The sequence below is a fragment of the Salvelinus sp. IW2-2015 genome, linkage group LG13 (assembly GCF_002910315.2).
Source record: "Salvelinus sp. IW2-2015 linkage group LG13, ASM291031v2, whole genome shotgun sequence".
Classification (NCBI taxonomy): domain Eukaryota; kingdom Metazoa; phylum Chordata; class Actinopteri; order Salmoniformes; family Salmonidae; genus Salvelinus; species Salvelinus sp. IW2-2015.
This window is the reverse complement of record NC_036853.1, coordinates 30,579,551-30,603,848: the sequence shown is the minus strand read 5'-3', so window position 1 is coordinate 30,603,848 and position 24,298 is coordinate 30,579,551. Positions and strand designations below refer to the sequence as shown.

Sequence of the window (24,298 nt, the reverse complement as noted above, 5' to 3'; positions counted from 1 at the left end):
TTTCTCATTAAATGCATGTTTATTGACATATAAATACATGATTCAGCTGTGATCTTCTGCTAGATGTTCACATGTCAAGCAAAGCCACCTCCAACTTCCTTCCTTTAGGACACGTTCAARGAATGGGCTTCATTTCAAGGAGTCTGAATTGAGTAGGTTGGAGGAGTTGACAAGCATGGTTGGAATTGACAAGACAAGGCAAACAAATCTGAGACCAGGCCATAAATATAGTGGATTGCTGCTATGATCCAAAACCTGTCTACTTAGTAAACCTCCCTAAGCACAGGTTTARGACCAGTTTCCCCATATAAACAACCATAGTAACCTCAACCATGACAGGCCCTSGAACAGCCCTTTGTACTGTACAGTCATTCATTCTATCCCATTGAGTCCAAACTCAATGTATGTTGTGTTAGTGGCAGAGGTCTGGATGTTCTCCTGTTTACCCTTTACACTCGTGGGAATTGGCCTAAATTGAAATGTTTCTGACAGAATAAATATGAAAATGGTAGCAATTGAACAGGAACAGTTTGGAGATTATGGAAAAAGTATTAGACCAAAGTGAGGACAACAGTTCACCTGACACAATACTGAATCCAAATATAACACTTTTGATTTTATGTGCATTTTACATATAGTACCAGTCAAAAGTTTGGACACACCTACTCATTCCAGGGTTTTTCTGTATTTTTACTATTTTCTACATCGTAGAATAATAATAAAGACATCAAAACTATGAAATAACACATATACGGAATCATGTAGTAACCAAAAAAGTGTTAAACAAATCAAAGTATATATTTTAGATTCTTCAAAGTAGCCATCCTTTGCCTTGATGAAAGCTTTGCACACTCTTKGCATTCTCTCAACCAGCTTCATGAGGTAGTCACCTGTAATGCATTTCAATKAACAGGTGTGCCTTGCTTAAAGTTAATTTGTGGAATTGATTTCCTTCTTAATGCGTTTGAGCCAATCAGTTGTGTTGTGACAAGGTAGGGGTGGTATACAGCAGATAGCCGTATTTTGTAAAAGACCAAGTCCATATTATAGCAAGAACAGTTCAAATAAGCAAAGAGAAACGACAGTCCATCATTACTTTAAGACATGAAGGTCAGTCAATGCAGAACATTTCAACACTTTGAAAGTTTCAAGTGCAGTCGCAAAAACCATCAAGCACTATGATGAAACTGGCTCTCATTATGACCGCCACATAAAGGGAAGACCCAGAGTTACCTCTGCTGCAGAGGACAAGTTAATTAGAGTTAACTGCACCTCAGATTGCAGCCTAAATAAATGCTTCCCAGAGTTCAAGTAACAGACTCATCTCAAAATCAACTGTTCCGAGGAGACTGTGTGAAATCAGGCCTTCATGGTCAAATTTCTGCAAAGAAACCACGACTAAAAGGACACCAATAATAAGAGAAGAAACATGAGCAATGGACATTAGACCGGTGGAAATCTGTTCCTTTCGTCTGATAAGTCCAAATCTGAGATTTTTGGTTCCAAACGCTGTGTCTTTATGAGACGCAAAGTAGGTGAACGGTTGATCTCTGCATGTGTGGCATCAGTGATGTATTTAGAATTCAAAGCACACTTAACCAGCATGGCTACTACAGCATTCTGCAGCGATACGCCATCCCATCTGGTTTGCGGTTAGTGTGACTATCATTTGTTTTTCAACAGGACCATGACCCAACACACCTTCAGACTGTGTAAGGGCTATTTGACCAAGAAGGAGAGTGATGGAGTGCTGCATCAGATGACCTGGCCTCCACAATCACACACCTCAACCCAATTGAGATGGTTGGGATTAGTTGGACCGCAGAGTGAAGGAAAAGCAGCCAACAAGTGGTCAGCATATGTGAGAACTCCTTCAAGACTGTTGGAAAAGCATTCCTCATGAATGTTGTTGAGAGTATGCCAAGAGTGTGCAAAGCTGTCATCAAGGCAAAGGTGGCTACTTTTGAAGAATCTAAAATATATTTTGATTTGTTTAACACTTTTTTGGTTACTACATGATTCCATATGCATTATTTCATAGTTTATGTCTTCACTATTATTCTACAATGAAAAAAAAAATTAAAATAAAGAAAAACCCTTGAATGAGTAGGTGTGTCCAAACTTTTTACTAGTACTGTATGCTGTMCTTTGCGTCACATTTGTTGAAAACTAAATCTGAAAATACTCTTGATACATTCAGTAACACAGTAAGAATATTCCTGGAAGATGTGGGGTAGGTACAACATAAGACAAATAAATTACAAGGGTTTGAGTGAGAGGACTAACTGGTGTCTCTAAGTGGCCACACTTTTCTAAAGTGTGCACAGTTTCTAAGTAATTTCAATGCACTTTTATCATTTAAAGAAGAGTCTTGAACTATAAAGGTGAGCTCTCCTAGCTGTGCCATTCAGGAACTAGAGCAAGCACACTTGTAGTTATTTCGTTTGGAACACTGCATCCTCGCAATCACACAATTACTGTTACTTACTCAATCCAAAATGGTCAATTATATAAATCGCAATCTGGGTCAGGTGGGCATCATTTCAAAGCCTGTTCCATTGTCAACATGACTAGAAAAGTTATAAAATACGATATTACAGTGTTAGACAAAGACATTATAAAAGGCTTTCACAATGCAATTCARKGAAACASATCATCATTTTGGTGCGCATAGAAAGGAGTCATGAGCGCGCCGTGGCAAATTTTCTTCACAATAGAGAAACCGAGGATCATTCTGTTCAGAATAACCCAGGGTATGACGGCATGTCATCTTGTAACTGTACATCAAACATAGTGATCATAAACKTTGACACTGTACAAGACAAGTTTTATGACATGGAAATRTGAAGYGCACATTCTGGACTCAAGGGTGTTTGTTTGGCTTGCTTGTATGACATCAATTTGGTATTYATTATAAATCCTCAAAGTTTCATTTTTCTAAATATACTGAACAAAAATATAAACGCAACATGTAAAGTATTGGTCCCATGTTTGATAAGCGGAATTAGAAGAYCCCCGAAATTTTCCATATGCACAAAAAGCTTATTTCTCCTCAATTTTGGGCARAAATTTGTTTACATCCCTGCTAGTGAGCATTTMTCTTTGCCAAGATAATCCTGMCACTTGACAGGTGTGGCATATCAAGAAGCTGATTAAGCAGCATGATCATTACACAGGTGTAAGTTGTGCTGAGGACAATAAAAGGTCACACTAAAATGTGCAGTTTTGTCACACAACATAATGCCACAGATGCCTCAAGTTTTGAGGGAGCGTGCAATTGGCATGCTGACAGCAAGAATGACCACCAGAGCTGTTACCAGAGAATTTAATGTTAATTTCTCAACCATAAGCTGCGTCGTTTTACGTCGTTTTAGAGAATTTGGCAGTACGTCCAATAGGCCTCACAACCGCTGACCACGTGTATGGCGTTGTGTGGGCGAGCAGTTTGCTGATTTGAAAGTTGTGAACAGTGCCCCATGGTGGCGGTGGGGTTATGGTGAGGGCAGGCATAAGCTATGGACAATGAACACAATTCYGCAGACCACATGTAACTACGCCAGCCCAGGACCTCCACAATCGGCTTCTTCACCTGYGGGATCGTCTGAGACCAGCCACCTGGACAGCTGATGAAACTGAGGAGTATTTCTGTCTGTAATAAAGCTCTTTTGTGGGGGAAAACTCATTTTGATTGACTGGGCCTGGCTTCCAAGTGGGTGGGCCTATGCCCTCCCAGGCCCACCCAAGACTGCACCCCTGCCCAGTCATGTGAAACCCATAGATTAGGGCCTAATTAAATGTATTTCAATTGACTGATTTCCTTATATGAACTGTAACCCAGTMAAATMTTTTAAATTGTTTCATGTTGCATTTATATTTTTGTTCAGTATACAYAGGAKSCTCTTAAATTTACAGCATTTCCCTCACTCAGATAACAAAACATTTGCAAAAGTTGCCCAATTAGCGGGAGGGATKGGGGCAACTTCTTGTCAYGCGAGGTGCTCAAGTTCAGAACMRCTGTCAGTCAAAACCCATACAGCGCTGCGAAGCGCAGAGCCAAAGCTCTAACATCATGTTACTGTACAGCCATTGCGTTTCCAATTTAGGCGTTTAACATTGCCCAAATCTGCCATTTTCCTGCTACGGGGTACTGCCCTTTCCCACCTGGACAACGGGAACAGCTATGTGAGAATGTTGTTCATTGACTATAGYTCAGSTTTCAACATCATAGTGCCCTCYAAGCTCAACACTAAGCTAAGGACCCTGGGACTGCAACCGGATCCTGGATTTCCTGACAGGCTGCTCCCAGGTGCTGAGGGTAGGCATCAACACATCCGCCACGCTGACCCTCAACATTKTGGTTCCTCAGKGGCACTTCCAGTCAGAGGCTGAAAAGATATGGCATGGGCCCTCAGATCCTCAAAAAGTTCTACAGCTGCATTGAGAGCATCTTGACCGGCTGCATCACCGCTTGGTACATCAATTTCTTGGCATTCAAGCGCAAGGCTCTACAGAGGGTAGTGCGCACAGCTCAGTACATCACTGGGGCTGAGCTCCCTGCCATCCAGGACCTCTATACCAGGCACTCATCACATACACTGCTGCTACTGTTTATCATCTATAATGTTGTCTAGTCACTTTATTCCWAGTTATATGAACATATCTACCTCAATTACCTTGTACCCCTGCACATCTACTTGGTACTGGCACTGTCTGTGTATATAGCCGTGTTATTATTACTTTTATATTATTTCTCTATGCTCTTTCTCTCTGCATTGTTGGGAAGGGCCCGTAAGAAAGCATTGCACTGATAGTCTACATCTGTTGTTTTACGAAGTATGTGACAAATAAACGTGATTGATTTGAGTCCAAGCGTATCCCAATGTCAATGACCCCATCAAGAGGGTCTGGCAGGAGATCGGTGATCCTATACAGAGTGCATGGGGGTGCCACAGTACTTGTGCCACAGGTCAATGGCTTTAGTCACTATTGCGTCAGTGTTCTCCTGGGGCATCTGGTAGTAGAGGAGAAAAACAAATCAATGTGATTGGCAGACAAAAAGGGGAGAAAAGTCTCAAACCTCCAGGAGATCATATGATGATGACGTCACTCACGTTGCAAAGGATGCTGACCACTCCCTCCGGTTTGCTGGTCCCCATCACCACGATCTTGTAGCTGAGAAGGATCTCCATGGCAACGAAGACCAGGATCTTACAGGACCCGCTGATCACCTTGTCCCATACCCTGAAAGAGCAGAACACATGACATGAGTCAGAATGCCAGCATAATAGAAGAGCGATGAGTTTCCTGAAAGCTTCATAGCTAACATGGTACATGACTTCTCTAACCAAGTCCCAGACCCACGCCACTCACAGAACAGCAAAGTGCATCATGTAACAAATGTGATTTGTTGATGCAAAGATTACACCTCTCACGCCTGTGTGGCTGGGTTGTTGAGATAAACAAGCCTCAGTGTGCCTAACCTCTGCAGGCTGGACTCAGGCAGGCAGCCAGCAAAGCAGCGTCTGAACCACAGGCTGTATGGCAGCATGGCGAGGGCCCCAGTATTCTTCAGATGGTTCAGTAGCCGGGGCTCCTCCACACTCAGGTAGTGCTCCAGACTCTTGGGCTAAACCAACCGGACACAGATAAGGGGGGGGTTAGATGTGTTGAGGACACAGGGTTAGATGTGTTGAGAGATTGCTGCAGTGTACACATCTGCTACATGTACATTTTTTATGTTGGATATTTGACTAATCAAAACAACAAAAACAACAGTAGCAGTAACGACAACAACAACGAGCAAGGCAGCACCACACAACAAGTGTAGTCCAGACCACCCCTTTCATCCCCTTACCCAACCACCCTCCAATGCACAACTCACCAGGTGGGGAATGGAGTCTCCAAACTTATTGTTGAACTGGTTGACAAAGCTCTTGATCAGCCAATAACAATCCATAGGGTCTTCTACGATCTCCTCCATGGCTCGAGCTATGGACAGGAAGTCCTCATCCTCCTCGTCCTGAAACAGAGACACACCCGTCAGTCTCACACATAAATAGCCTAACCTACTGATTCTACTGAGAACAAAGAATCAAGTGAAATCAAGTTCCTGAGTAGGACCAGGCAAGTTTCAAGTACTAATGTCACGTGCACAAGTACAGTGAAATTACTTTCTTGCGAGCTTTAAACCCAACAACGGAGTAATCTATGTCAATGTAGTACTAAAAAATAACCTACGGTAGGACAAAAACACACAAGTAATAAAAATAAGAAGAACACGAGAAGTAAGTAAGCTGGATACAGTGTCAGCTCCAATACAATATTTACAATGTGTAGGGATACTGGCAGAGGTAAGTTGCACGTTCAGAACAAGGGTCTGATTTCATTTCATCTCCCCTCTCCAACTGTTTACGTTCTGTTTACTTTAAAATATGCAAAGAAAGGCCCCGTGCAGTCAAAAACGTGATTTCCCTGTCGTATATATACAGCGCCCTCCATAAGTATTGTGACAGTGAAGCATTTTTTGTTATTTTGGCTCTATACTCCCAAGAGTTTGGATTTGAAATCAAACAATGACTAGGGGTTGAAGTACAGACCGGCACCTTTCATTTGAGGGTGTGTTTATCCATTTTGGGTGAACCGTTTAGAAATTACAACACTTTTTGTACATTGTCCCCCCATTTAAGGGGAGCAAACGTATTGGGACAAATTAACTTACATGTGTATTAAAGTAGTAAAAAGTATTTGGCACGCAATGACTACATCAAGTTTGTGACTCCACAAATTTGTTAGATGCATTTGCTCTGGTTGTGTTGCAGATTATATTGTGCCCAATATTAATTCATGGTAAATAATGCATAGTCTCATTTTGGAATCACTTTTACAGTAAATAAGAATGGAATACGTTTCTAAACACTTCTACATGAATGTGGATGTTACCATGATTACGGATAATCCTAAATGAATCGTGAATAATGATGAGGGAGAAAGTTAGACGCACAAATATCATACCCCCAAGACATGCTAACCTCTCACCATTACAATAACGGGGAGGTTACCATTTTTTGGGGTGGGTATGATAGTTGCAGACGCACGACTTTCTCATTATTCACTATTCATGATTTGATATCGCGATAAAAAAAACAGCTGTATTGGACCTTTACATCATTTTTTTTTTTTTTAAAGGCCCCTCTTATTCTCTCTCTCCTCTTACCGGGGCTGAGGTATCAGAGCGTCTGGGCAGCACTTGGCTCTCCAGCTGGAACATGCGTAGGTACACCAGCGTCTGGGGAGTGGCCATGTGGACAAACCTCATCACCTTCAGGGCCTCCAACACATCCTGGTACTGTTCCCGCCTGTACCCTGCCACCAGGAAGTGGGAGTCACTGTGGGGAGGAAGGATACCTAGAGACAGACACAGGGTGGGTCACATCAGCAAGTCATGCCAGTGGGTTGGTCTGTCAGATGGATCGGTCTAGTGTATGCGTGTCTGGTGAGAAATAGGGTTTTCTATGGGCTGAGAGGTGTGCTGGTATGTGAAATATGCTCTGAATCCTGTGGGTAGTCTGTGTTAAAAGACTTACCCAACAGCACTTTCCATACATGGATCCTGTACATTGAGGGCAGAGGGAATCTCTGACTGAAAGTGCTCAGCTTCTCCACATCTGACAAAAGAACACAAAAAAGGCATATGAACAGACTTGGAGGTAGAAGCAGAGCAGCAGTGATAATAACAATGATGTACCTGTTGTAACAGTAGTAGTACTGTAATGTACATACCCAGTGGGTTGTCCTTCAGTAATATCTCCAGTGATTTCTTCTCCTCCACCCCTCTGAAGCCCACCTTCTCATAATAGGCAGAACGGAAGTTTCTCTGCGGGTCCTCAGCCATACTATCCCCTGGAAAAGCACAGTTTTAAAGAAGGGTAATTTAATGATAGTGTTTCCTGAAAATGACATCAAAACCACAGTACACTTACTTTGTCAGGCACTGGCAGGCTTAGATCGCTAAAGATACTTAGCCTAACTCTATCATCTCTATGGACACTGGAGTTAACATTAAGGGCAACTCCACAATAATGGAATTACGCTAAGACGCCGATTTTTCACTTAAAAATGTATACCAACTGTCTCCCGAGTGGCGCAGTGGTGTGCTAGCTGTGCCACCAGAGACTCTGGGTTCCAGCCCAGGCTCTGTCGCAGCCGGCCGCGACCGGGAGGTCCATGGGGCGACGCACAATTGGCCCAGCGTCGTCCGGGTTAGGGAGGGTTTGGCCAGTAGGGATGTCCTTGTCTCATCGCGCACTAGCGACTCCTGTGGCAAGCAGGGCGCAGTGCGCGCTCACCAGGTCGCTAGGTGTACGGTGTTTCCTCCGACACATTGGTGCGGCTGGCTTCCGGGTTAAGCGAGCAGTGTGTCAAGAAGCAGTGCGGCTTGGCAGGGTCATGTTTCGGAGGACGCATGGCTCTCGATCTTTGCCTCTCCCGAGTCCGTACGGGTCTTGCAGTGAGTGAATGAGACGAACTACCAATTGCGGAGAAATAACATACGCACACCCACACACACACAACCGTTCRAAAGTTTGGGGTCACTTAGAAATGTCCTTGTTTTTGAAAGAAAAGCAGATTTTTTGACCATTAAAATATCAAATTGATCAGAAATACAGTGTAGACATTGTTAATGTTGTAAATGACTATTGTAGCTGGAAACGGCAGATTTATGGAATATCTACATAGGCGTACAGAGGCCCATTGTCAGTAACCCTCACTCCTGTGTTCCAATGGCACGTTGTGTTAGCTAATACAAGTTTATCATTTTAAAAGAGTTAGATGCACTATTGTAAAGTGGTTGTTCCACTGGATATCATAAGGTGAATGCACCAATTTGTAAGTCGCTCTGGATAAGAGCGTCTGCTAAATTACTTAAATGTAAATGTATGTAAAATGTAAAAGGCTAATTGATCATTAGAAAACCCTTTTGCAATTATGWTAGCACAGCTGAAAACTGTTGTGCTGATTAAAGAAACAATAAAACTGGCCTTCTTTAGACTAGTTGAGTATCTGGAGCATCAGCATTGGTGGGTTCGATTACAGGCTCAAAATGGCCAGGAACAAAATAGATTCACGAGTTTCCAAACTATGCAAGAACTATTTAGGGAAGAAGCAGTCAGCTGGTATTCTGTCTATAATGGAGTGGCCAGCACAGCCACTGGATCTCAACCCTATTGAGCTGTTGTGGGAGCAGCTTGACCGTATGGTACGTAAGAAGTGCCCATCAAGCCAATCCAACTTGTGGGAGGTGCTTCAAGAAGCATGGGGGGAAATCTCTTCAGATTACCTCAATAAACTGACAACTAGAATGCCAAAGGTCTGCATGGCTGTAATTGMTGCAAATGGAGGATTCGTTGAAGGACACAATGATTTTTAATTGAAATAATAATTATGTATAACCTTGTCAACATCTTGACTATATTTCCTATTCAGAAAGTTCTTCTTCTGAAACTCGTGAATCTATTCTGTTCTGAGAAATAAATACACACACAGAAAATTACTGGTCCCCTCCCCTCGTGTCAAACACTTGGCTTTAGGAGGCAGGCATTACCAAGGATTTACTGCTGTCCTCCCAATCCACACAGAAATGCATACAAAGATCTCCATCGCCCTCCATTTGGCAAATCTGACCAGTGCATCAACGGCGTCGTCCCCACAGTGACCGTACACATATCCCAACCAGAAGCCATCGATTACGGGCAACATCCTCACTGAGCTAAAGGCAGATTACAAAGGGAAACCCAGCCGCAAGCTGCCCAGTGACATCAGCCTACCAGACAAGCTAAATGCCTTCTATGCTCGCTTTGAAATAAGTAACACTGAACCATGCATGAGAGCACCAGCTGTTCCAGACGACTGTGTGATCAGGCTCTCCATAGCCGATGTGAGTAAGACCTTTACACAGGTTAACATTCACAAGGACGCAGGGCCAGAGGACTACCAGGATGACAAGGTTTCTGTTAACCGGTAAATGCTGGCTTAAAAAAGAAAAGCCAATAAATAAAATTGATGGCCAAATTTCCACCCCCCCCCAAAAACAAATCCATTGCAAAATAATGCTTTTTATTCATTGACGGAAATAAAACTGCTCCAACATCAAAGACAAATATACTTCATAGGCTAATAAATCCACAAGCTGCTTGGAAATTAGTGTCGGGTGAGTATGTTTCTATTTTTACTCACGCAAAAGACGCAAGGTCATCATAAGGGACTTCAGMTAAAATGTACCTCCCGACCGGGCAAAATATTGTATTGATTATCCCGGTTTCCAGTGTGCCCGCCGAGGGGAATCTTTCTCCAAAACAGGGTAAAGACGGCCTCAAGCTGTGCCTTCTTGAGGACAAAGTTACGAAGCTGATAAGCACACAAGCTGCACCCATGCGTTGGACAGTTTTGACTTCCCAACAGCAGGGGCTCACTTTGAGGAGGCATTGAATGTCTGCCGCAAACGCAAGTAAATTTGAGGCAAATTATTGTGTTCGTCAGGCCCGGTCCTAGCAGTTCTGCTGCCGCCCTAGGCAACATCAACATATGCCACTATTGTCATGTATAGTATAAAGATTTGGAATGGATTGATAGACTAGAATAGGGTAAAGATTTGTATAATGCGTAATTGGTGCATTTCAGTTGAGCTTATTTCAGTGGAGCTTGGAAATTAAACGAGTAAGTACTTTCATAAAAACATGACGCGGGCTTTGTTTCAAATGAGCATAAGATTTATCTCAATGAATTTTGTTTATTTACACTACCGTTCAAAAGTTTGGGGTCACATAGAAATGTCCTTGTTTTCCATGAAAACATACATTAAATTAGTTGCAAAATGAATAGGAAATATAGTCAAGATGTTGACAAGGTTATACATAATTATTATTTCAATTAAAAATCATTGTGTCCTTCAACGAATCCTCCATTTGCAKCAATTACAGCCATGCAGACCTTTGGCATTCTAGTTGTCAGTTTATTGAGGTAATCTGAAGAGATTTCCCCCCATGCTTCTTGAAGCACCTCCCACAAGTTGGATTGGCTTGATGGGCACTTCTTACGTACCATACGGTCAAGCTGCTCCCACAACAGCTCAATAGGGTTGAGATCCAGTGGCTGTGCTGGCCACTCCATTATAGACAGAATACCAGCTGACTGCTTCTTCCCTAAATAGTTCTTGCATAGTTTGGAGCTGTGTTTTGGGTCATTGTCCTGTTGTAGGAGGAAACTGGCTCCAATTAAGCGCTGTCCACAGGGTATGACATGGCGTTGCAAAATGGAGTGATAGCCTTCCTTCTTCAAGATCCCTTTTACCCTGTAGAAATCTCCCACTTTACCACCACCAAATTACCCCCAGACCATCACATTGCCTCCACCATGCTTGACAGATGGCGTCAAGCACTCCTCCAGCATCTTTTCTTTTTTTCTGAGTCTCACAAATGTTCTTCTTTGTGATCCGAACACCTCAAACTTAGATTTGTCTGTCCATAACACTTTTTTCCAACCTTCCTCTGTCCAGTGTCTGTGTTCTTTTGCCCATCTTAATATTTCCTTTTTATTGGCCAGTCTGAGATATGGCTTTTTCTTTGCAACTCTGCCTAGAAGGCAAGCATCCCGAAGTCGCCTCTTCACTGTTGACGTTGAGACTGGTATTTTAGGGGTACTATTTAATGAAGCTGCCAGTTGAGGACTTGTGAGGCGTCTGTTTCTCAAACTAGACACTCTACTGTACTTGTCCTCTTGCTCAGTTGTGCACCGCKGCCTCCCACTCCTCTTTTTATTTTGGCTAGAGCCAGTTTGCGCTGTTCTGTGAAGGGAGTAGTAACCAGCTTAGTACGAGATCTTCAGTTTCTTGGTAATTTCTCGCATGGGATAGCCTTCATTTCTCAGATGAAGAATAGACTGACGAGTTTCAGAAGAAAGTTCTTTGTTCCTGGCCATTTTGAGCCTGTAAACAAACCCACAAATGCTGATGCTTCAGATACTCAACTTGTCTAAAGGCCAGTTGTATTGCTTCTTTAACCAGCACAATAGTTGTCAGCTGTGCTAACATAATTGCAAAAGGGTTTTCTAATGATCAATTAGCATTTTAAAATTATAAACTTGGATTAGCTAACACAACGTGCTATAGGAACACATGAGTGATGGTTGCTGACAATGAGCCTCTGTAGATATTTAATTTACAACATTAACAATGTATTTCTGATCAATTTGATGTTATTTTAAAATGGACCAAAAAAATTGCTTTTCTTTCAAAACAAGGACATTACTAAGTGACCCCAAACTTTTGAATGGTAGTGTACATATCGAATTTGATTGTCCAATATCAGTTTTCCAATTTGCCACTGCTGTGATGCTGAATCGCAGCGGGATGGGGAGTGGGGATCCCGGGCAGGCCCGGTGATGGCTAGACAGGATCCAGCTTTTGTCAAATCAACGTCAAAAGTAGATTTTTTTGTTGTTGCATTTTAGCTAATTCTCCTAACCTGCGGCGTAACTTCTCCTAATCAGCTACGAAAAGTCAAATCTGACATCAATTTGACAAAAGTTGGAACACTTCTAGCCATGACCGGCCTGCCCTGGTGTTTGTAGACAGCCATGTTTCATTATTTATTAAGCCTAAATAAAATGTTACGCCTAGGCTAAATTAAATTAGAGAGGCCTAGATGATATTAGAAAAAATGCTGTTTTGTTATTTATTAATGAAAATGTTCATACAAATAGCCTAAAGGACAGGTCGTTCGCAAATGATATTATATTTGTAAGTTGCGTTTTATTATTGGCTGTGTGCTTAGGGTCATTGTCCTGTTGGAAGGTGAATCTTCGCCCCAGACTGAGGTCCTGAGCGCTCTGGAGCAGGTTTTCATCAAGGATCTCTCTCTACTTTGCTCCGTTCATCTTTCCCTCAATCCTGACTAGTCTYCCAGTCCCTGCCACTGAAAAACATCCCACAGCATGATGCTGCCACCACCATGCTTCACCATAGGGATGGTGACAGGTTTCCTCTAGACATGACGCTTGGCAGTCAGGCCAAAGAGTTCAATCTTGGTTTCATCGGACCAGTGAGTCTTGTTTCTCATGGTCTGAGAGTCTTTTGGTAAACTCCAAGCGGGCTGTCGTATGCCTTTTGCTGAGGAGTGGCTTCCATCTGGCCACTCTACCATTAAGGCCTGATTGGTGGAGTGCTGTAAAGATGGTTTCCTTCTGGAGGTTSTCCCATCTCCACAGTGAAACTCTTGAGCTCTGTCAGAGTGACCATCAAGTTCTCGGTCACCTCCCTAACCAAGGCCCYGATTGCTCAGTTTGGCTGGGTGGCCAGCTCTAGAAAGGATCTTGGGTGTTCCAAACTTCTTCCATTTAAGAATGATGGAGGCCACTGTGTTCTTGGGGACCTCCAATGCTGCAGACATGTGTTGGAAGCCTTCTCCAGATCTATACAGTGCCTTGCAAAAGTATTCACCCCCTTGGCATTTTTCCTACTTTGTTGCAACCTGTAATTTAAATTGATTTTTATTTGGATTTCATGTAATGGACATACACAAGATAGTCCAAATTGGTGAAGTGAAATGAAAAGAATGACTTGTTTCAAACACTCGAGTGGTTTAGGAGGAAACATTTAAATTTCTTTGAATGGCCTAGTCAAAGCCCAGACCTCAATCCAATTGAGAATCTGTGGTATGACTTAAAGATTGCTGTACATCAGCGGAACCCATCCAACTTGAAGGAGCTGGAGCACTTTTGCCTTGAAGAATGGGCAAAAATGTGGAGTGGAGTCCAATCAAGTTGTAGAAACATCTCAAGGATGATGAATGGAAACAGGATGCACCTGAGCTCAATTTCGAGTGTCATAGCAAAGGGTCTGAATAATTTTGTAAATAAGGTATGTTTTTTTATATACACTGCTCAAAAAAATAGAGGGAACACTAAAATAACACATCCTAGATCTGAATGAATGAAATATTCGTATKAAATACTTTTTTCTTTACATAGTTGAATGTGCTGACAACAAAATCACACAAAAATTATCAATGGAAATCAAATTTATCAACCCATGGAGGTCTGGATTTGGAGTCACACTCAAAATTAAAGTGGAAAATCACACTACACGCTGATCCAAATTTGTAATGTCCTTAAAACAAGTCAAAATGAGGCTCAGTAGTGTGTGTGGCCTCCACGTGCCTGTATGACCTCCCTACAACGCCTGGGCATGCTCCTGATGAGGTGGTGGATGGTCTCCTGAGGGATCTCCTCCCAGACCTGGACTAAAGCATCCGCCAACTCCTGGACAGTCTGTGGTGCAACGTGGCGTTGGTGGATGGAGCGAGACATGATGTCCCAGTTGTGCTGAATTGGATGCAGGTCTGGGGAACGGGCGGGCCAGTTCATAGCATCAATGCCTTCCTCTTGCAGGAACTGCTGACACCACTCCAGCCACATGAGGTCTAGGCATTGTCTTGCATTAGGAGGAACCCAGGGCCAACCGCACCAGCATATGGTCTCACAAGGGGTCTGAGGATCTCATCTCGGTACCTATTGGCAGTCAGGCTACCTCTGGCGAGCACATGGAGGGCTGTGCGGCCCACCAAAGAATGCCACCCCACGACTGACCCACCGCCAAACCGGTCATGCTGGAGGATGTTGCAGGCAGCAGAACGTTCTCCACGGCGTCTCCAGACTCTGTCACGTCTGTCACGTGCTCAGTGTGAACCTGCTTTCATCTGTGAAGAGCACAGGGCGCCAGTGGCGAATTTGCCAATCTTGGTGTTCTCTGGCAAATGCCAAACGTCCTGCACGGTGTTGGGCTGTAAGCACAACCCCACCTGTGGACGTCGGTCCCTCATACCACCCTCATGGAGTCTGTTTCTGACCGTTTGAGCAGACACATGCACATTTGTGGCCTGCTGGAGGTCATTTTGCAGGGCTCTGGCAGTGCTCCTCCTGCTCCTCCTTGCACAAAGGCGGAGGTAGCGGTCCTGCTGCTGGGTTGTTGCCCTCCAACGGCCTCCTCCATGTCTCCTGATGTACTGGCCTGTCTCCTGGTAGCGCCTCCATGCTCTGGACACTACGCTGACAGACACAGCAAACCTTCTGCCACAGCTCGCATTGATGTGCCATCCTGGATGAGCTGCACTACCTGGGCCACTTGTGTGGGTTGTAGACTCCGTCTCATGCTACCACTAGAGTGAAAGCACCGCCAGCATTCAAAAGTAACCAAAACATCATCCAGGAAGCATAGGAACTGAGAAGTGGTCTGTGGTCACCACCTGCAGAACCACTCCTTTATTGGGGTGTCTTGCTAATTGCCTATAATTCCACCTGTTGTCTATTCCATTTGCACAACAGCATGTGAAATTTATTGTCAATCAGTGTTGCTTCCTAAGTGGACAGTTTGATTTCACAGAAGTGTGATTGACTTGGAGTTACATTGTGTTGTTTAAGTGTTCCCTTTATTTTTTTGAGCAGTGTATATATACATTTGCAAGAATGCTTTGACATTATGGGGTACTGTGCGTAGATTGCTGAATATTTTTTATTTGATTTAATCCATTTTAGAAAAAGGCTGTAACGTAACAAAATGTGGAAAAGGTTAAGGGGTCTGAATACTTTCCGAAGGCACTGTATGTCTAAGCTTCTAAGGTGACTTCTGCTTTACAAAATATTGCGAAGAAGTCTATCAGTCAACTGTATTCTATAATTACACTGAACAAAAATATAAACGCAAATGTAAAGTGTTGGTCTCATGTATCATATGCTGAAATAAAAAAATCCCAGAAATGTTCCATATGCACAAAAAGCTTATTTCTCTAAATTTTGTGCACACATTTGTTTACATCCCTGTTAGTAAGCATTTCTCCTTTGCCAAGATAATCAATCCACCTGACAAGTGTGGCATATCAAGAAGCTGATTAAACAGCATGATCATTACACAGGTGCATCTTGTGCTGGGGACAGTAAAAGGACACTAAATGATGCCGTTTTGTCACACAACGCCACAGATGTCTCAAGTTGAGGGAGTATGCAATTGGCATGCTGACTGCAGCAATGTCCACCAGAGCTGTTGCTAGACAATTGAATGTTAATTTCTCTACCATATGCCACTTCTAACGTTGTTTTAGAGAATTTGGCAGTAAGTCCAATCGGCCTCACAACCGCAGACCATGTGTAACCACACCACCCCAGGACCTCCTCATGCGGATTCTTCACCTGCGGGATCGTCTGAGACCAGCCACCCAGACAGCTGGTTTGCAAAACCGAAGAATTTCTGCCCAAACTGTCATGGTATGGGCAGGCATAAGCTCCGGACAATGAACACAATTACATTTTATCAATGGCAATTTTAATGCACAGAGATACCGTGACGAGATCCTGTCGTGCCATTCATCCGCCGCCATCACCTCATGTTTCAGCATAATACTGCACGGCCCCATGTCGCAAGGATCTGTACACAATTCCTGGAAGGTGAAAATATCCCAGTTYTTTCATGGCCTGCATGCTCACCAGACATGTCAACCATTGAGCAYGTTTGGGCAGCTCTGGATTGAAAAACAGCGTGTTCCAGTTCCTGCCAAAATCCAGCAACTTCGCACAGCCATGGAAGAGGAGAGGGACAACATTTCACAGGCCACAATCAACAGCSTGATCAACTCTATGCAAAGGGAGATTTGCAGCACCGCATGAGGCAAATGGTGGTCACACCATATACAGACTGGTTTTCTGATCAACACGCCTACCTTTCTTTTAAAAGGTACTGTATATGTGACCAGCAGATAGAATAGAATACAACTTGATTGTCCATCCAGGATGGCCATTTTTCTTCGGCATCACCTTCCATTAAAATAATTACACACACCTACATTCTTACATCATACACATGTAAACCAGTCAGTCCATCATGTTGCATACACTAACAACATAGTTGCATATCTGTATTCCCAGTCATGTGAAATCCATAGATTAGGGCCTAATGAATTCATTTCATTTGACTGACTTCCTTATATGAACTGTCACCCAGTAAAATCTTTGAAATTGTCGCATGTTGCGTTTATATTTCAAATCAAAATGTTATTTGTCACATGCGCCGAACACAACAGGTGTAGTAGACCTTACCGCGAAACGCTTACTTACAAGCCCTTAACCAACGATGCAGTTAAGAAAAATATTTACTGAATAAAGTAAAAAAATAAATGAGCAACAATAAAATAACAGTAACGAGGCTATAGGTACCGAGTCAATGTGCGGTGGTACAGGTTAGTTGAGGTAATTGAGGTAATATGTACAGTACCAGTCAAAAGTTGATGTCTTCACTATTATTCTACAATGTAGAAAATAGTAAAAAATAAAGAAAAACCCTGGAATGTGTAGGTATCCAAACTTTTGACTGGTACTATACATGTAGGTTGGGGCAAAGTGACTATGTATAGATAATAGATAATAAACAGCGAGTAGCAGCAGTGATTATCTTGTTTTTTGTTCAGTGTAATTACAAAACAATAGAAATGCAATTGTGTATTGCTGCTGTTTGTCTGCTATCCAACAGTCCATGATTAGCTCTGTTGACCATGTGAGAGAGCATTTTTAAGAGAAAATGGGTTGAGTCATGCCAATTAGGATGACATGTGGCCCATTGTTTCACTTGTCATCAATGACATGTGGCCCATTGTTTATCTTGGTACCTGGAAAAGACCACATGGGCAATTCCAATAACTGTCAGTCAAGGCGATCTCATGAATATAAGCTGCCACCCCACAGCATTTTCTTAAGGCTTCCTGATAGTTAAAGAAGCAAGAAAGTATACAATTTCTTCAATTCTGAGCATTTTAGTAGCTTAAAAATATTATGGGTGATGTGTTGGTCATTCAAAGGCTATTTTTACTTGGGAAATAGGATGACTGTCCGGGACCTTTATGGGTTAAGGTTCGTTTTAGGTAAGGTTTATAGTTAAGGTTAGTGGTTAAAGTTAGGCTTATGTTATGGACGTCCCAAGCATCCATGATATCCCTAAACTTGAGTTTCTAGTATTTTCTGTGACAGTGTTAAAATTACACTTGACTGAAAACCATTAAACTGTTGGATGAATAACGTAACAGAAGTATAGTTGACTGTTAAAATGTGCTTTATGTCAAGCTTATTTTGCCTCCTACCTTGTTGTACCCGTGGGCCTCACCGCATCCACGCCCTTTCCAGCTTGCAGTCACCGGGGAAGGAGCTCTGAAGCCGGGCGCGACCTACACGACTGTCTGCAACCAGCTAGCTATCTCTCTAACTAGATACTGTAACCACTATTGGTACATCTTCTTCTCATATGCTTAAATCAACGTCTCTATGAAATCAACGTCACTATGCAAGCAATGAAACCCAAGCTAGCAATACCAAAGATGTTTGAATAACACAAATTACATGCCCAGCAATGAGAAAGTGAAACGCAGGCTATTGATCCATTCATAACATGTTGACCATTTCCTCATCGACAGCACGTGCAACCAGTAGATGGCAATGAACATTATATTATTTGCTGTAGTTACAGATATCTTCCAATAGAAGGTGTACTGTAGCTGGGTAACAAACATCCAATGTTTACTTTTATTTAACCTTTATTTAACTAGGCAAGTCAGTTAAGAACACATTGTTATTTACAATGACGGGCTACACCACRGTCTACTGCCATTCTACACTGAACAAAAAATATAAACGCTACATGTAGTGTTGATCCCATGTTTCATGAGCTAAAATAAAATATCCCAGAAATGTTCCATATGCACAAAAACTGTATTTCTCTCAAATATTGTGCACAAATTTGTTTACATCCATGTTAGTGAACATTTCTCCTTTGCCAATATAATCTTTCCACCTGACAGATGTGGCATATCAAGATAATGATTAAACAGCATGATCATTACACAGGTGCACCTGGTGCTAGGGAAAATAAAAGTCACTCTAAAATGTGCAGTTTTGTCACACAACACAAGCTTTGAGGGAGCGTTCAATTGGCTGACTGCAGGAATGTCCACCAGAGCTGTCGCCAGATAATTGAATGTTTATTTTTACATTTAAGTCATTTAGCAGAGGCTCTTATCCAGAGCGACTTACAAATTGGAAAGTTCATACATATTCATCCTGGTCCCCCCGTGGGGAATGAACCCACAACCCTGGCGTTGCAAGCGCCATGCTCTACCAACTGAGCCACACGGGACCATAAGTCGCCTCCAATGTCGTTTTAGAGAATTTGGCAGTATGTCCAACCAGCCTCACAACCACAGACCATGTGTATGGCGGTGTGTGGGCGAGCGGTTTTCTGATATGAACGTTGTGAACAGAGTTCCCCGTGGTGGCGGTGGGGTTATGGTGTGGGCAGGCATAAGCTATGGACAATAAACACAATTGCATTTTATCAATAGCAATTTGAATGCACAGAGATACCATGACGAGGTCCCGAGGACCATTGTCGTGCCGTTCAAACGCCGCCAACACCTCATGTTTCAGCATGATAATGCACGGCCCCATGTTGCAAGGATCTGTACACAAATTCTGGAAGTTGAAAATGTCCCAGTCCCAGTTCTTCCATGGCCTGCATGCTCACCAGACATGTCAACCATTGAGCATGTTTGGGATGCTCTGGATTGACGTGTACAACAGCATGTTCCAGTTCTCGCCAATATCCAGAAACCTCCCACAGCCATTGAAGAGGAGTGGGACAACATTCCACAGACCTCAATCAACAGCCTGATCAAATACATGTGAAGGAGATGTGTCGTGCTGCATGATGCAAATGGTGGTCAGACCAGATACTGACTGGTTTTCTGATCCACGCTCCTATCTCTTTTTTAAGGTATCTGTGACCATGGATGCATATCTGTATTCCCAGTCATGTGAAATCCATAGATTAGGGCCTAATGAATTGATTTAAATTGACTGATTTCCTTATATGAACTGTAACTCATTAAAATCTTTGAAATTGGAGCATTTTGCGTTTATATTTTTGTTCAGTATAGTTTGGCTCACTTGTATAGTTGAACATTGGAAGAATAAACTATTCATGATTTGATTATGTTATGTAGTTATATTCTCTAAACCAGATCTAGAAACCGTTCTCTCTGACCTGCAGATTAGTTTAGGYTTTATGTGAGGGCCATCTGGCACATTCTAAATGATCATTGATGATTTCTGTGTTTATTTCACACAATATTCATGACTATGAATACATGTCTCGATGCTCTAAGGACACGGGCCTATTTTAGGCTTAGTGTGGTATTTTTTATGTATTCGTACAAAAATCATTACATAATTTTACTGTCCATATATAGGCTATTTCACACAGAAACCAAAGAGCAAGGATGTAACATTTTATTTTGAGAAATAGAAAAATAGTTACATTGTGTTAAAAGAAGCCGGCCCCATATTACACTAACAGTATAAACACTAAGCAATGTTATTATGACACCTCCTCACATCCCATGCAAGAAACAGTACTGGACCTCACACCTATTAATGTTCCCCAAAACACACATAAGACACTAACCCTCTCCCATCCAACTTTTTATACATTTGTAAATTTGTTACATTACAAACTGTAGTACAACAGTTTTGAAAAAATATAGTCTGGCAGCAAAGTGGTCGTATCATGCTGTCAGAGAGAACAAATACAATTTACATGAAGTATTTTTCTTCCATTCAAACACCCAGGAATGTTTGTTTCATTGTTATCAGTCTGCAGCCACTTTAAACAGAAGATACAACATTTGATGGGACCTCTTTATTTAGGACAGACACATTTCTAACTGACCAATAAGCAGGGTTTCCTTCCATAAGTAAAGCAAAAGGTAATATATAAAAAAACTAAAAGTATGCAGAGGTTAAGACAAAGACTAAGTGAATGTAACTAATTAATAGTTTTCCCTATTTTTCCCTCTTCTCCATCACCCTATGACATGGAGCTGGAACTGAAGGAGGTGCGGCTGTAGGTGGTGCTGCTGACGATGCTGTATCGTCTGGAGGAGCCAGATGACCCCAGGTCCACGCTGCCTCTCCGAGAGCCCGCCCTCGACCCGGTCCTGGAGCCCGATGTGGACCCGGGAGCGGAGAAGTTGTACGGACTACTGATCCCTCTGGAGGAGACAGAGGCAGCCTGGAGCATCTTGACTCCTGTATTCTCCTCCACCAAGCAGTTATCCATAGCTTCTTTATAAGAGATCTTCAGCTTGGTCTTGGGGCAGGTCAGGTTCTTGGCATGGTGCCTCATGTCCTGGAGCTTCTGGGCCCCTCTTCCATCCAGCCAGCCCTCTTTGAGAGCCTCTTTGATGGTCCTCCTGCGGCCCAGCTCTGGGTCATACAGGCCTCCGGTAACAAACTGGAACTCCAGGAAGCGGTGACCCGCCTCATAGGGAAGCCAATTCTCCCTCATGGCCTCAGCAGCGGACATCTTGTGTTTACACTTGATGTCTTCAAACCCGATGTAGGCCTTCTGGGCGGGCTTCAGCCTGGTAGCCATGTCGTTCTCGATGATCCCCTGGCTGGAGGCCTCCTGGATGGACAGGCGGCGTCCATCGGAAGGGTTTACAATGCCTCCGGTGCAAGCCTGGGCCTCCAGTAGTCTCTGGGCAGAAATGCTGTCCACTAGCCCACGTTTGTGAGCCTCGGAGATGGAGATCTTCTCCAGGGCCTCCATGTCAAAGATGGCGCCCACAGGGCTCTGCTCCCCATCCAAGACCACAGCTTCAGCAGGGCAAGCCAGGGAGACAGAGATACTGGCGATATGCTTCAGAGAGCTGGGAGAGGAAGGGCCATCGGGCTGGGTAAAGGAGCTGCTGGTGGTGGATCTGGTGATGGTGGAGCAGTCGCCAATGGAGGTTCCAATGGAAGAGGGTCCAATGGTAGAGCTGCCAATGATGGAGCTCGTCTTCTCAGCCTTGATGGATGTAGATGATGTTGAAGTGATCCGTGGTGAGTAGGTGGTTGATGAAGACAGCAGGGATGAGTATGCTGCTGCTGATGTTGCTGCTGCTCTTGGTTTGGATGATGATGTTGATGAGGAGGAGGACGACGAGGCAGAGGATCTGTTTGCTTTGGTCTTGCTGGTGACGATGTCAGCAAACTGTGTGAGAGTAATCATCTGCGATCTGTACTGGTCGTACAATGATTGGTTGATCACATTCTTCTCCAGCAGCTCTCTGACGTCATACTGGATCTCCGTCTTTCTGTCGAAGATGACCAATCTCTTGGATCCATCCTGGGTGGTGATAGTGATTTCCTCCCACTCACACTCTTGCTGCGACAGCTCCAGGAACATCTCGTAGTCGATCAGCTCCTTGTCGTACGCTTCCTTCACCGACATATCCTTATTGGTGTCTGGGTCTACAATCACCACCCTCCTCTTCCTTAGAGTGTTTTTCTGGGTGGTGGGCTGAGGCTGTTCCTTCTTCTTCTTGATGGAGAGGAGAACCAGGCCAGTCTTCTGGTCTATGATGCAGCGTTTCTTTAGCTGGAGATAAGTTAGGTTGTCCTGGTTGTTTGGATCGAAGAAGCCCTTGGAGTCGTCCCCTTCGTCTGTCAGGATCTGGTTCATTTCCTTGCTGAAGTAGCCCTTCTTATAGGCAGTCACCACCTCGATGCGGTGGCTGTGTCTGGGGTCTATGATGCCCCCGCTGGCGATCTGAGCCTCCAGTAGACGGATCCCATGTCCCTTCTCGATCAGCCCCTTCTCTATGGCCTGGAACAGGGAGATGATCTTGTCCGTGCCTGGGTCTTTATACCCGGTGACGGCCCTCTCTGCAAACAACAGTTTGTCTTTGAACTCCGGCCCAGCCAGTCCCCTCTTGTAGGCATCGGCCACGTTCAGACAGAGGTTGTTGACGGGGTCAATCATGAATCCGGAGGCGGCCTGGGCTTCGAGGAGCTCCAGGGTGGTGCCGGGCTTCAGTAACCCTTCCTTCATGGCCTGGTAGATGGACAAGGTCTTGTCGTTTGCCTCGTTGTAGACCCCCGCAATACAGGTGGAGCCACAGAGGTACGACCTCAACCGGTCCTCGATGTCCTGGCTGGTCAGTTTGCCTTCCTTCAGTTGGTCCATGTCAGATTTCTCCAAGAGGTTAGCATTCATCAGGTCTGTGACAGACACCTCTCCCCTGAGACCCTTCACTGTCATGGGCTTCTCTGGAGCGGGGAGGATCAGGAGACCTGTGGTGGGTTCGGCCTTGCATCTCCTCTTCAGGGATACGTAGCTGGCTCCCATCTGGGTGTCTGGGTCCAAGTAACACTCAGGTTGTTGGTTCAAGGCCCGGTACAGATCCTCGTCGATCAGGTCCCGGTCCATGGCTGCATCTTTAGGGAGGAAGACACTGAGAACAGGGTCTATGATTCCCCCTACTGATTCTTGTGCCTGGAGCATCCGTAGAGCTGTGTCTCTATCGATCAGGCCCTTCCTCATAGCCTGGCCTGCTGACAGGAGCTTGGTGGTGTTGGGGTCACGGTACCCCAGACATGCAGCCTCAGCAATCAGCAGCCTCTCTCTGTCCTCCTCGTATACCACTCCTCTCTTGCACGCCTCCTGCACCGTCATCTTCTCGTTGGTTCTGGGATCCACTATGTGGCCTGTGGCAGCTTGGGCCTCTAGCAGCAAGATGGCGCTGTCTTCAGAGAGGATGTTGTCTGTCTTGGCCTTTGTGAGGGACATTTTACCTTGAGGTCCCACAGCCACACCAGAGATACTACCAGTCCCCTTAAGATTGAGTTTGATGTCCACAGACACCTCGCGGACGGTCTTCTGACCGTTCAGGAGCTGTCCGTAAGTCACTTTGTTGATGACCCCACAGTCCAGCAGCTGCTTGGCCGTCACCATTTTGCGCACACCATCGAAGACCAGCGTGGCGGGGTCCAGGTCTTTCTTTCCGCTCTCGTCCGTCTGGGTGTGTTTGGCGAAGGCGTAGGGCCGCTTCCCGAGTTTCCTCAACTCTGCCTCCAGGGACTCTCTGACGGAGGTCATTTCAGAGAACTCGGTCTGGGTGATCAGCAGCCTGCCCTTATAACGCTCCTCCACCTCCCTCAGCTCTCTCATCAACCGCTCTATCTCAGTCTTCAGAGAGCTCCTCTCCCGCTCCAGCTTCTCCTTCTCTGAGTTAAACTGCCTCACCTCGCCCTCCTTGGACTCGTACTGCCCCTTCCAGTACAGGAAGTCCTTCTTGACCTAAATGGATGAATAAATGTATTAATTGATGGATGAATATAAATAATAATAAATATGATAATACAAATTCATTTAATATGAATAATAAAT

General features: G+C 44.0%; 2 protein-coding genes across 2 annotated transcripts in view; both read right to left on the bottom strand.

Annotated features, from left to right (window-relative positions):
- tbc1d7 (TBC1 domain family, member 7) lies at window positions 1-18,501 on the bottom strand. Its single transcript, XM_023998119.2, has 8 exons — window positions 18,174-18,501; window positions 7,780-7,899; window positions 7,584-7,664; window positions 7,214-7,404; window positions 5,882-6,019; window positions 5,481-5,626; window positions 5,112-5,241; window positions 1-5,011 (listed from the first exon to the last, which is right to left on the bottom strand). Exons 2-8 carry the CDS (start codon window positions 7,889-7,891, stop codon window positions 4,925-4,927), a joined length of 885 nt encoding a protein of 294 aa, XP_023853887.1. The 5' UTR covers window positions 7,892-7,899; window positions 18,174-18,501; the 3' UTR covers window positions 1-4,924.
- Window positions 18,502-20,359: 1,858 nt separating this feature from the next.
- Window positions 20,360-24,298, bottom strand: part of LOC111971218 (desmoplakin-B) — a 59,049-nt gene continuing 55,110 nt past the window's right edge. Inside the window, 1 exon segment of the mRNA XM_070446222.1 lies at window positions 20,360-24,208. Coding sequence (XP_070302323.1) covers window positions 20,951-24,208 — 3,258 coding nt within the window. The 3' untranslated portion in view covers window positions 20,360-20,950.

Excerpts from the sequence above, each read along its gene's own strand:
- tbc1d7 (XM_023998119.2), bottom strand. The coding sequence starts at position 7,891 with ATGGCTGAGGACCCGCAGAGAAACTTCCGTTCTGCCTATTATGAGAAG. Across the intron at positions 5,627-5,881 it reads GAGACTCCATTCCCCACCTG|CCCAAGAGTCTGGAGCACTA; the intron begins GTGAGTTGTGCA and ends CGGTTGGTTTAG. Across the intron at positions 5,012-5,111 it reads TGGTCAGCATCCTTTGCAAC|ATGCCCCAGGAGAACACTGA; the intron begins GTGAGTGACGTC and ends CTCTACTACCAG.